Raw genomic sequence first — 13768 nt, 5'->3', positions numbered from 1 at the left:
GCCTTAGAGTATGGGAAGGAGGGAGAGTGAGAACAGGGAGTGGTGTGGTGCAGGGGGACTATGAGACCTCAGCTCCTATAGTCACAGGGGGCCCCAACTGTGGCACCATTAGCCAGTAAATCTCCTGGTGACTGTTGACACGGGCGACATGTAAGATCCCAAAACACAGTTAGGAAGTCAGGGTGTAACATGCCCGTGTCTGTCAGCGTACAGTCCTACAGTATACCAGAGCACGCCCACTGCACTGAGAAAAATTCACTCAAGGGGAAACTATAGTACAGATAAATATAAACACATTTTCTATGTCTTTTATAATTTCCCTTCTCCCTCTGGGGAAGTGCCACTCCAGAGCGGACACATTTGCACTTGAAGTCTGCAGGTTATCGGACTATCTGAGATTGGGTAGGATTTCTGCAGAGCCGGGAGTGGGGTGACAGGGGGCTTTGAAAGGAGATCCCCCTGGAGCCTTCCCTCTCACGTACACACCTGTCTGTTCGGGATACCACTCCACTTCCAGGCCCTGCTCTGTCTGTGGCCCTGGAGTCTGGAGGCTCCAAGGAAGTGCATTCCTCTCCCGGCTCTGAATGATCACATAACACTCAACCCACTGAGGTCTGTGATCCCTCTCCAGCGCTAGAAGACTACATTGTTGCTCTTAGGAGAAGCACAGAGGCCGAGTCAACTTATCTGAATGCAGAGGCTCTGTTCTCCCTTTCTTCTCTTCTGTTAGAGTAGAGTTTAATTAGCGTTACTGAGAGAGTGGCAAGCTGAGTCGGTGTTTCTGAAGACCAATACACTCTCATGTCTAAAGGTCTGACATTAATAATATATATGAACAGAAATGTCTCAACATGTCCGACAGCATGTAAAAGTTTCTCCTCGTAGCCTGTGGCTAACCTGGCCCATGTCTGTTGGACAAGGATATGTGCGAGCTGTGTATCCACTTGTAAAAACAAGCATTTATTGCCCCAGTATCTCACACTTTGAATGGCTGTAGGGAGTTTCTGACCCAGTCACTCGTCACAGATTATTGCTTTTCCACTAGAATTTCTCAGCAGACAGACAGGATGACCCAAACTGAACTACAGTTTGTGTTTGAGGTCACTGCCACACCACGACAAAACTGTTAGGTTTGTTTTCCTGTGTTTTGTGTGGATGTATCAACTTTTTTAAATGATGAAGAACATGAGTTCAGATTCATCATCTCTCTCTCTTTCTCTGTGCGACATTTGGGAAGTTTCAACAAGTTTCAGTGTTAAATATACAGTATATATATATCTACAGACTTCAATATTACACATGTTTAACTTAATCCACAATCCACAAATATGTGAATAAACACTATGTTCTGTATTGCGGTATTGTTTTTTCTGCTTCTGTCACATGAATGATTTATGCAACTCTAGCACTTTTCTGCAAAGAGGTCATAAGCCAAAAAGCTTGCTTAACGCGTTCTGACTTGACAGACCTACACTGACTTTCGCCTCCAAGCCTGGAATTTAACTGCTGACCAGCAGGTCCACACTGAGACTCTTGGTGTGAAATTGAATGTCCACTCCTGACCTCTGACGAAGACACACTTCAGCTGTGCTTGGCCACACACATATGCTACTGCTACTTCAGACGCAGCACTTTCAAGCCCCTGATTGAGATCAAAAGGTATCTCCAGACGATGTATCATGTATATGTATTTGTGTGTGTGTGTGTGTGTACTCCTGACCTGTATAAAAGCATCAGTAGAGAGCATGTAGTGGCAGGTACCTTTTACAGGCTGCTAAGACCCCTAAGCAGCTGCCCATATCAGAGCATCTGAGATTTATTTCCTCCAATGAGGTCACACTCAACCTGTGTTAAACATAACAATTTACTTAGCTAAATAGTTCTGAAAATGTTTTACCAAAGAAAACATAATGATTAAGTTCAGTTCAGGGTAAAAATGCATTACTGTCTGTGAGAGAGGTTTACAGTGAGTATAATCACTGTGGACAGTTCTCCTTTGGGTGGATGGTCTCTGTTTAGATCCCATACCAGATTAGTTTTTGCAAAACTAACCCAATCTAAAAAATACAGCTAAAGAATAAGCCGCTATTTGGATTAATTCCAAACGTATATTCAAAATGATAAATTGTTTGAAGTATAAAAGAATTTGAATAATTTCCAGTTTAAGGTTAAGAAGTGTGTTGACAGAGATCAAGGGATAATCTTGGGTGCAGATCTCTGAAAGCCCAGAGTTTTGGTTTTCACACAAGCAGCTCATCTTCTTAGATTTATAAGCAGATAGGCTGACCATCAGCATGCTCTCCACCTGCATGTCCCCACTTGTCCAGGACAATGCCAGGCCCCACCCCCACCCCAAGGAGTCACCCCTTCAACACTTCACATTAGTGATTCACCGCTTGGCTTAAATGGCTTTTATCTGTTATTTGATCTTTTACCCAATTTGCCAGGTGTAGTTGTTTGTGAGTGTGCAGGCGAGAGTATGCTGATCATTATTATATAGAATAATTTATGCATAGGCTACTAATTACATGTATGTAGTGGTGTGAGGTGAAGGCTGTACTGCACTGTGGCCTTAAAATGTGAACCGTGATCATGCAAAAACACGGTTTTGTTTTAGGTCCCAGCATGCACCACTGCGCCTGGTTCAGCTGACTCGGCTGGAGGCTCGAACAATGTAGGAAAGCAAACAGAAAAGGGACTGCTGAGCTAATGGAAGCCCTTGCTTTCCCTTCCTGTGTTTAAACCTCCATTTAAAGACAGAAATAGCAACAGGCTTTGCTTCACAGATTAATAGGTCACAAATGTAAGGCAAAGAAATAATAATTACAATACTGGTGAACTGTTCAGATTAAAGGATAACAATGACTGTGTTATCCCTATCAATCAATGTCAGAGCTACTGATGCTCATTAAAATAAATTATCACCTAGTACATGTCTGGGGAAAAAGTTAATTACGGGGACCCGGTTGAGGCTAATGAGAGACTTCACTTTGCTGAGAAAAAGACAGTAATTTAACAAAATGACACATCCTCCCAGTCCTGCGTTCTTAATGGCTCTGATGGAGATAGTGGTATTATCACCAACATGGCGTCCAAACCATTATAATTATAGACTAAACTTTCCCTGCTGCATTGATTGCATTTCCAAATCTTGTTTTGTATTTTACAGCTGATACTAAAATAGCAAAGGCCACCTGTTGCATTTTCTATATTTATATTACTGTTCAAGTAAATTTAAGAGTTAAAGGTGACAAGCTCATACAGTATATCATCATGTCACATGTGGTTCATTTAAGAGAATTTGTTAGGATAAACAGGAGATAGATAACCAGATAGATAACCAGACTGCCATGTTATACCTGCAGATATTAATAATATTCTATAAGTGAGGCTCATATGACAGGGTGACAAGGAAATATAACATTCAGGAAATAGAGTTCCTTAAAACCAATGTATATGAGCAGATTGACTGACTGAGATGAGAAAGAAAAAGATGGATCTACTTAGAAATGGCCCCACTGGATATCGATGGCTTCCAAAAATATCTTGATTTGAATTCTACTGAATACATTCATTGGGTTAAGCAGAAATTCTCAGTATTCCCACAATCCTAACATTCAGCTAATATTTTTCCTTTTGCAAGTTTTTGATGCTATTCACCCACACTGATTCAAAGAACAATGTATGAACTGAATATGCTTCATCTTTACTCATTTTACCGTGTCACTTCAAGCACAGGATAAAAGGACATTTGAAAACTCAGAAAGGCACCCTGGGGGAAGGTGTCATATTGTTCGTTAACAATTAAGTTTAGAGGGTGAGGTAGCCCCACCACTTCCACATTACCAACCCACAGTCAATGTTTGGCCTAAGACCCCCTTGACCCATTGACTCCTTTAAACCTGGTACTCTTTCCAGTGGGGCGAAAAGAGATGGTGGCTCTAACCTGGGTGTCAGTCATGGCCAACTGCCTTAAGTCTTTGTGATGCAAACACTTGGGAGATTGACAAAGAGCAGGAAGTTTCAATTTTAAAAAGCCATTAAAAGACAGATAATGTCTGAGGACAGCCTTCGGGCAAATGATTCCTAAGTAATGAGCCCTGGTTTGGTGTCAGTGCTCACAAGTATTAAATATTAAAGGATTCCTACCATTGTCTTCAATTGTAAAGTAGAAGATATCGCTTGTGGCGTTGCTCCCATCCAACAGCACATAACAGATCTTCATGTCATCGATATCAGCTGTTGGTATGACAGATATAGAGAGTTAGAGTGTTAGTTGAAAAAGGATAAGTGTGACGACGAGAGCCACTTTTACAAGGTTTTAGTTATAGCCCATAGGCTGCAATTAAAGGACTATGGGCCACATGAGACGTGTTTTAAAGCAGGATTGTTTTATACAAAGTCTAAATATTTTATGAGGTTGAATGGTTGTTATTATTATAATGATGATTACTAGTTGCACTTGCATTAGTATCATTAGTATTATCAGTATAATTCTACAATTAATTGCTATGCCACTGATGAAGTTGATATGGCTAACATGTTGGCAAGCAGTTCCCTATTTACACATTTAGCAGATTCATATCAAGCTAAGATAAAACCAAAATTGTGAATCTGCTCACCATGAAACCAAAGCAACCAGTGAATAATGCCAAAATGTTTTATAGAAGTGAGGAAAACTGCAGTATTATGGCCATTTAATGGTCATTTAATCCATTGTTAATATAAAAAAATATTTATTAGTGCATGTTAAATTTTCAAAGTTGAGGAATTAATGGGATTAATTAGTGAGACATTATCTTACCTTGTGTAAAGGTCTTGATGCTGTCATTGCCCAGGGCAGTGTTCATGATGAAGCCATGCAGGGGAGCCTCAGACACTGTATATTTCAGAAGTCTTTGGTCACTGTCACGGTCCTCTGATCGAAGGGCCTTGCTTGTGATCAGGAAGCCCATGTGGCCTGTTGGGAGGACCTTCAGTGAGGCAGCAGCTTTGTTTACCATAATCTGGGGAACACCATTGTCCACAGTGTTGATGTGAATTGTCATCATCTGGGGCTTGCGTGTCTCATACACCGTATCAGGAAAGACATAAAAATCAGAATGAGTGCCATCTGTGACAGTGAAGGAGAAACTGTCTTCGTTGGTCTCAGTGCCATCATGCTTGTAGCTAATAAGGTTCTCGTTTAGGTCTTGCTTGGAAAAGACCGTAATTGGTTTGGTATTGTTAAAAAGCAGCTGCCCATGCACTGGCACCTGGGTGACTATGAACTTCAACAGGTTGTCTGGGGTGTCCCGATCCTCAGCTGTCAACTCAAATGGTGTGATTAGCTTGTTTTCTCCTTCATCCAGAGCCAGTTTGTTTATTGTCAAGACAGGTTTCTTATTATCTACATCAGTGATGGACACTCTGAAGGTACGGAAGACGGGATTGTATCCGTCTGTCACCTCAAACTCAAAGCTATCCATTTTCATCTCATCATCGGAGGTATGGATGTAGTAGATCTTGTTTCCAGCAAGCTGTAGTTGGGTGAAGGTAGAAATGGGTACTCCTGGTTGGTCAGTGCTCTCTAAGTGACCTCTGCTAGGTGCTCTTGTGATGCTAAAGCTGAGGTATTCATCAGGACTGTTTATGTCAGTTGTGCTGAGAAGGTCGGTGGTAAGAGTCACTTTCCCTCCTTCTTTTAGAGTCACACCTTTGTTGATAACATCTGGAAAGACCATGTCGATGCTTCCAATGTTGATATAAAAATAACGGTCAATAAGGGGATTAATACCATCTGTGACATCAAACTTCAGAAGGTCGCGGATTCCCTCTTGGCCTGTGTGTACATACTGGATAAGCTGTTTGTCAATTTCGTCCTGTGTGAAGTTCATCCCAAGAGTAATATTACCTAAAACATCACCAAACTTGCTGATACGCTGAAGGTAGCCTTGCCCTGGGCCATAACGTACAACATATGTCAGCTCTTTGTCTTCAGAGTCAAGATCCGTGGCCTTCAGAACCCTGTTGCTGATGACTTTTGTCTCTCCAATTTCAACATCAAGACCATCATTTATAGCCATCCTTGGTGTCTCATCGTCAACGGCAATAACCATAATAATAACAGTTTTTTCCACTTCATGTTTTCCATCTGAGAGCTTGATTTCAAAGCTGTCCTCTTTGGTTTCTGAGTCATCATGCTCATAAACAATATTGGATGCCTCTTTGATCTGTTCCAAGTTGAATCTTTCCACAGGGACAGTGCCAGTGCTGAGCTGCTGAACGATTGTGCCATGTTTGGGATTTTTGATAATCTCAAAATGCAACTCATCTCCAGGGATGTCAGCATCAGCAGCGTTCAGAATTGGTGTGTCAATGACCAGACTCATACCCTCCATTACCACAAACTCACGGACAAAAATCTCAGGCTTCTCATCATTGGCTGGAATGATGACTATGGGGAAGAAGTGTCGTTCAGAGAAGTTAATACCATCTGAGCAGCGAAAAGTGAAACGATCTTCCACAGGTTCAACCCCTTTGTGGATGCTTTGGACATAGTAGATATGACCAAGGACAACATCTTTAATGCTAAAGGCAGTGATGGCTGTCCCAGCCCTGGATTTCTCAGAGCCTGCAGCAGGAGAGATATTCTCCACATAGCCAGATGTTGGTTGGACAATGATGGTGCACAGGATATCATCATTGTCAGTGTCGATATCCTCGGCTTGGATGTGGTTCAGAGTGATGACATTCTTTTCCCCTTCCACTACAACAAACTGCTCTCCAACACTGACAATAGGTGGAATGCTGTCAACAGGAAGGATGGTGACTTGAACTGTCACTCCTTGGACCTTGTTGCCACCAACAACCCACTGCTCTGACAAATCAGACAGAGTAAGGTTGAAGGAGTCATGTTCTTTGACCGGTCCGATTTCACCAGATGTGTGAGCATACACCACTGCCCCGTTAATGATGTCTTCCTGGGTGAATCTCTCAGCGGGAGCTCCATTAACCAGGATTTCACCCAGCCTGGGAGGCTCTTCAACAATGAAAGTGAGCACAAGATCATCTGTGTCTTCATCACGGCCCTGAATGACATTGCTTGTAATCTCCGTTGCTCCATTCTCCAGTACATCGATATAAGCTCCGAGCAGACCTGGTGGGAGCATAATTGTGGGGGTCTCATCATCAACTGGCTCAATGGTGATCTTAATGATGATGGGAACTTCATGAAAACCGTCACTGACATCAAGCTTAATGACATCACTGAGGGATTCTTCTCCACCATGGATATAAGTTAGACGACCATTTGTGATGTCTTCAAGTACAAATGTTTCGCTGTTAGACATTTCGATCCCCAAGTACTGCAGATGACCATACACGGGAATTTGGGTCACAGTGAAGACAATATTTTCATCATCTGTATCCGTGTCTGTGGCATGCAGCTCCTTCCTAGTGATGACATATGTACCCCTTTCCATGACAGTGAATCCTGTGTTGGTGATAAGTGGGGGTTTATTGTCAACTGGCTGTAGGAATATGGTAAATAGTCCATCTGCTGTGTTACCAGCAGTGTCTTCCACAATAAATGTGAACTGAGCCACTTTTGGAGTGATGCCCAGCTCCTGGTCTGGAGGCTTATAAGCTACTTTGTGGTGATTAACCTGGGCCTGTGTGAACTCTGTAATTACAGTGTCAGGGTTGTCAGTCAGTACAATTTCACCTAAGGGGGATGGATTGTTCTCATCTGTGTCAGTTGGGGTCTTAATGATGGTGTACTTCAGGTCCCTGTCATCTGAATCGAGATCAGTATAACACAAGAATTTCTTCTTGAAGTGTGTTAGCTCATATTCCTGAACGGTCATATGAAGGGTGGTGCCTGGAAAAAGCTCTGGGGCAAGGTCATCAACAGGATGGATCTTGATGGTGAACATGTGTTCACTTGATTGATTAGGAGGGTCATTATCATCTTGGACGCGGAACACAAACTGATCAATCACAGTAGTGGTGCTGTGGGGTCCGATATGACGATAAAACAGCTTTCCATCAAGAATATCTTGCTGAAACCATTCAGTCACCACTTGTTCAAACATCTCATCTGTCTCACTGAACTTCCAAAGAGATGGGTCAGAGGGAGGCTCTACTTGCCTTAGCAGGAGCTCCCCTACGGTGGAGTAAGGTGCTTCCAAGATAAACTTAATGGTGGAATCTTCTGAATCAATGTCTGTGGCACTCAGGATGAAGGGAGAAATCTGCATGACTTCATTCTTGAATAGCACCAAGCCAGTGTTAGCATTGATAATAGGGGGCTCATCATCAGTGGGAGCAATAGTGATAGGGAACAAAAACTCCACCTCATTACTGCCATCAGTCATTCTAAAAATAATGTTGTCGCTATAGGTATCACTGCCATCATGCTGGTACACCACAATACCTGCGTCCAGATCGGCAGGTGTAAAGAATTTTCTGCGACTGCCAAGCACGGTCAGGTCTCCGTGCTTTAAGCCATCAACAACAGTTATTGTCACATCTTCCAGGTTATCTTCATCACTGATCTCTAAATTCTGGGAGCTGGAGAGAGCTCGCGACTGCCCTTCAAACAATAGCTGGCCTGTATTTTTTGTTGCTACAGGAGCCAAGGTATTCATAGGCTTGACCACAATCATAAAGGCAAACGTATCAGACACAGCACCATCGGTGTCTACAATTTCAAGCTCCAACTGGAAAATCCTCTCTACTTCTGAGTCTTCTGATGGTGGCTTATAAGCTATTTTAAGATCTTTGATGTCTCTCTGATAAAAAGAGGTGATAGGCAGGTTCTGGTCATCTGTACTGATGATATAGCCCTGTTGCGGGTTCAGGGGTGAAGTAATGTTGAAGATTAAATCATCTGGGTCAGATTCAACGTCTTCAGCAGCCAGCATGTCACTTGTAATAGCTGTCATCACAAACTGATCAACCTCCATCATCATCATGGCCACAAAGCTGGGTTTAGGAGCAGTATTCTCTGCACCCTCTCTGATTCTAACCATCACTTGGAAATACTCTTGCATTATGGTGTTGCCTTCATTATCCTGCAGCTCTACCATCATTGGAATATAGTCTCTGTTTGGTGAGTTGGTTTTAGCTGTGTGCTTGTAACGTATGCCCTGTTTCACAAACTCATCACAGTTAACCATTTGGCCATTTGAGGGGTTATTCAAAAGAGTACCATACCTGGGAAGACCTCCTTCACCAGCCAGAGTCGTGATCTTACACTGCGTGACACCATCCTCAAAAGAAAACTCCAGAGCCTTTTTATCAATGGGGTTGCTGTCACCACTGAGCTTTTCAACATTAAGGGGCATATTCCTGGTGATGATCTCAAGCTGCTGGAAAACAACCTCCACTTCCAGCATGAAAGGGATGATAACTGTGTCCGTCTGGGAGTCATAACGAAGCTGTAGCTTCACGCGATCCTTGCTGGGGCTCCGGGATCCAAAATGAGTGTATTTCACTTCATCTGGTCCAAATAAACAGGGGAACTTTTTAGGGGTCAGCATACCAGGTTTCTGGGCCAGTGGGTCATTGTCCAAAACTGTGATGTGGCAGCGGTCACCAGGCTGCACTTCTGTTACCAGGTCATTCACAGGGTCCAGAAACACAGACCTGCCAATCGGCACTCTGATCCCATTGTTAGCGATGATGATGTTGTCTTCATTAGGTCCAGATCTGTGGCGATAAAGGTGAGCTGGGTCAAATGGCTCTGCATCAACTGAGGCAAAACAGAAGCTGAGAGCAAATGTCACTAGCAGGCATCTCAAAAGTGCCCACTTTTGACAAAGTGGGGAACTTTGCAGACAACCAGCCATATCCACTGCTAGTTGCCTTGCAATTTATTTTACAAGTCAGTGGTAGAGGGCTGATTCTTATCCCAAGTGGAGGGAGAAAGCATAAAAAAAGAAAACGCTCTTTCTGATGATTTGGACCCTGGAGTGTGTCCTCTATGTCTCTCTCTGTTTCAATGTGGCCACACAGAGACACAAGTGTGGTGAATGCTGCAGGGCTGAGCAGGTAATAATGAAACAGTAGACAGTGACAGGCCCAGGCTCCTCCTTCTGTCAGCACAGGGAGGGAGCCTCCTGCCCCCATGGCTAATTTAAGATAGACCATTGGATGAGCCTGTGAGAGGTCTTCCTAAACCAGCACCCACCCTTCTCTCTGTTTCTCACTGAAAAAAGTGCCTTCAGTGCAAATACTAATCCAACCTAATTCTGTGAAATCTGTGCGATCAAAGACATTTTCACTCTCTCTACAGTTTTATGTAAGCAAATCAAAATTGACAGTTTGTAGTTATGTATTGCAGATTTGGAAAATAATTATGCTTCAGTGGTATTTTTAAATTCTAATTCCAATTCATTCAGAAAAAAATATATCAACTGATCAGTAATTGATGTCATGGTTTAACTTCTGAAATTATTGTGCACCGCGCAGTTGAATTTAATTGTACGGAGTGTATGGCACCAGTGTTCTGTAAGTGGTGAACGCTGTGTACTTCAGTTAAATAAAGCAATAAATAGTAATTTTGGGGATAATAAACACTTTGCTCAGTATGAAACTGGTTCTGCTGAAGTATTTCTACATTTGGCTTAAAAGTCACTTTGAAGTCTGTTATGCTGTTATGCTCTACTGTATCATCATTGACCTGGTAATTTCACACACTGCTTAAAGGATGGGATCTGTGTGAGTGAAGCAAGCAATCACTAATAACAGTACCATCAAATTCTCAGTGTCAAGGCCAAATCTGGTGTCCCAGCACTCAGATGTGTAGAGGGGAATCATTTTGCATTGTGCATAACTCAACCTCTTACAACTCACAGTTAAAGACTGACATGCACGCTGTAATTAAATCAATGTGGATTATTTTCCCTGTTTGTTCTGTACTTGTTACTTAGGCTTCAACTAACACCATCAGCGCAATCAGACAATATGCATGACCCGTGTGAAATAATCCTTCAAAGTGCCTCTGAGGTCGTGTCAATGGGACACCTCGGCACCGGAGTGGCCATTAACGCCACACTGAAGGGACAATAACCTGACATCAGCTGGCAGGACAGGTGTATGAACACTGTTTGGTCTCACACATGCAGGGAAAACACAATACAGCTCAAAATACTGCTCAGAGGTTTCTCAAGTGAGTTCTCAAGTCTTACTCTGGCACAGGAAATATAGCAACCACTTAGTATAAGATTTAAACGATGCGGTATGCCGTCTTGGAAATCCCCTCCTTTACAATTATAGGGTCTAATTAAATATATTTCACGAAGGCAGATGTTATCTTTTGTTCGCAAAACTATGTAAATTTGAAAGACTTTTTATTTTAGTGTGGACAAGTGAAATTTCTGTAGAAGATGAATCGAACAGAATATTTCTGCAGTGATACTGATACAGCATGGAGAAATCAAGCAGACACACTGGATGCAGTGAGAATGTGAGAATGTGTACTCAGTATGGTGCACAAGGTCATGTTAAGATAAAAATACCTAGTAGCCTTTTATGGATCATCTTTTGAGTTGGGCCTCACAGTCGATGAAATGATCCGTGTGCATTGCTCAAACATTTTTGCTCCGTTCTTCCAATAGCATTGGTTGACATTTCAAAACTTTGGGGAGTTTTATCATCACTGATGACAGTGATGGTGTATTACAATACAGCAGGACAAATCTTACATCCACATTTTTCTTGCATTAGATAAACGCACTGGTAAACTGATCAAGCTAACAGCTGACAGAAAGTGCCAATCATCAATAAATCTTTCTAAGCACAAGAATGCCAGATTGAAAATCTGTCATGGTGGAATATTTGGAAGGAAATCTTTAAGCAATTAATAGATGAAGTTTTGATATGTAACTAGTTACTTAAATGATCATTCTGTGAAAGTTCGGTTTATTGCAATGATAATGCTTTTAGGACGACACTGTGAACCACTCAGCAACCTACCTCCACACGTGGGCCAGATAGCAGAGATGCCATTTGCATCCAGGCATTCTGTATCACACTTTTTCGTTGCATCCCCTAAATAAATCTCGCCCTGCTCACTTGACAAGCCCAGAATAAAAAGGGGACACAGCCCATGGGGTGTAACTATAGAAACAAACACACAGTGCTTTTTATACTCTGCAACTCCCGGATTTCACTCACATTCCTCTCGTGGTGGAGACGTGCACAGTAAAATAACAAGGCCTGTGAGTCAAATATGGATCATGAATCCCAGAGAAAATGATAATATTGATTTCTGAGCCATCTGAGAAATATGAGAACCATACCTCTCCAGCTTTAGACGGTCAGCAGAAAACACTGCTAAATGCATCTGTTCTGAAGCAGAAGCACGACATTCATTAAGCAATTAGTACGGCTTTGTCCAATTTAGATATTGTGGGCATGACATGCATTTAATGGGTGTCTAAGGTAAACAGAGAAAGTTGGGTTGAGGCCAGGCCCTGCTGCCCAGCATCAGTCCCTCATCCAAAGACAGCTGATGATGACAGCAGGCAGTAATGACCTCATGACAGATGGAAAACAAAGCCGAAGTGGATCACATCCCTGTATCCCTAACAGTCACCAAGGGAAAAGACGGGCTTTGCTTTCTTTCCTCTTGGTGCAGTTGTTATGTCTGTCAAAATGAAACCAGATCATTTTCGATAAGCTTTTCAGAAAGGCGTTTTCCTTGAATGAAGTATTGAAGTGAACAAGCTTGTTTATATATATATATATATATATATATATATATATATATATATTTACACTTTTCTCATAATGCTCATTGTATTCACCATGACAGTAATGTGGCTATACCATATATTTTTAGTATTTTTAGCCATGCTGTATTGCAGCCAGTGAGTAAGTCCCCTGCTTTGGTCCACACTCAAATAAATCAATCAAATGCGTGCAGGGAGGTATAACAAGCAACACAAAATGATGAGCTAAGTAAACCATTACTTGTAAGAAGTCTTTATTTAATATTACTGATCATGTGATTTTATAGTGCAAAGAGGTCTGGTATTAAAAATAACATCTTCAAAATTGGCTTTTCTGCATTTTTTTCCATTAACAAATCACATTGTAGTGATTACTATTCAGGTTAAAAATATCTCACTCGAGAAGAGATTTTTGGCAATCTTAGTATTTACTTTAAATGGTTAATGGGTACAGACAACTTGCTATTGTTATCTATGCCAAAAAATATAAGTGGATGTTTTTACAGTGTATGAACTCATCAACAATGTGATAAAAAATTGTTCAAAGCTACTAGTACTATAGTACTGTAAAAAAAGAAAATCTGGAATTAAATGTATGACAGTTTTTCTGATGTAAGTGTTTTAAAAACTGTCAGAAAATATGACTAAATAAGCTTAAATCATTTCAGCATTCCACAGTTTAGCACACTGACAGAGGCTTTAATGGGTGTTTTCCTTTGACAAAAGCAAAAGTTTGAGTGATCGTTCCTCACATTCTCAGTGTGTCAACGTCTCAGCCATTCATACGGCTGATGAACAACTCAGTCCAGCTGCGCAGGACACTTTGTAGATATGTATCACTGTTGGTGTGCGTGTGTGTGCGTGTGTGCCTACAGACAATACAGGAAATCAACTACAAAAATCTAAAGGTCTGCACAGTCACAGATATTCTACCAAGTAAACAAAAGTAAACTCTTTCTCTTTTGAGGACAGGAAATTAATGATCGTGTCAGTCCTGAAACAGTTCATCACTTTGTGTTCAGTTACAGGAGATTAATGTCATACTGTTC

At 41.7% G+C, this 13768-nt stretch overlaps 1 protein-coding gene across 1 annotated transcript in view; it reads right to left on the bottom strand.

Moving 5' to 3' along the window:
* Positions 1 to 10020, bottom strand: part of frem3 (Fras1 related extracellular matrix 3) — a 29174-nt gene extending 19154 nt beyond the window's left edge. Inside the window, exons 1-2 of the mRNA XM_046415713.1 lie at positions 4805 to 10020; positions 4150 to 4239 (exon numbers count right to left, since the gene is read on the bottom strand). Of these exons, the coding sequence (XP_046271669.1) occupies positions 4150 to 4239; positions 4805 to 9833 (5119 nt within the window). The 5' untranslated portion in view covers positions 9834 to 10020. The remainder of the gene's footprint in view (positions 1 to 4149; positions 4240 to 4804) is intronic.
* Between the last annotated feature and the right edge of the window lie 3748 nt (positions 10021 to 13768).

Source organism: Scatophagus argus, chromosome 2 (assembly GCF_020382885.2).
Source record: "Scatophagus argus isolate fScaArg1 chromosome 2, fScaArg1.pri, whole genome shotgun sequence".
NCBI classification, from domain to species: domain Eukaryota; kingdom Metazoa; phylum Chordata; class Actinopteri; family Scatophagidae; genus Scatophagus; species Scatophagus argus.
This window is presented reverse-complemented; position numbering and strand designations above follow the sequence as displayed.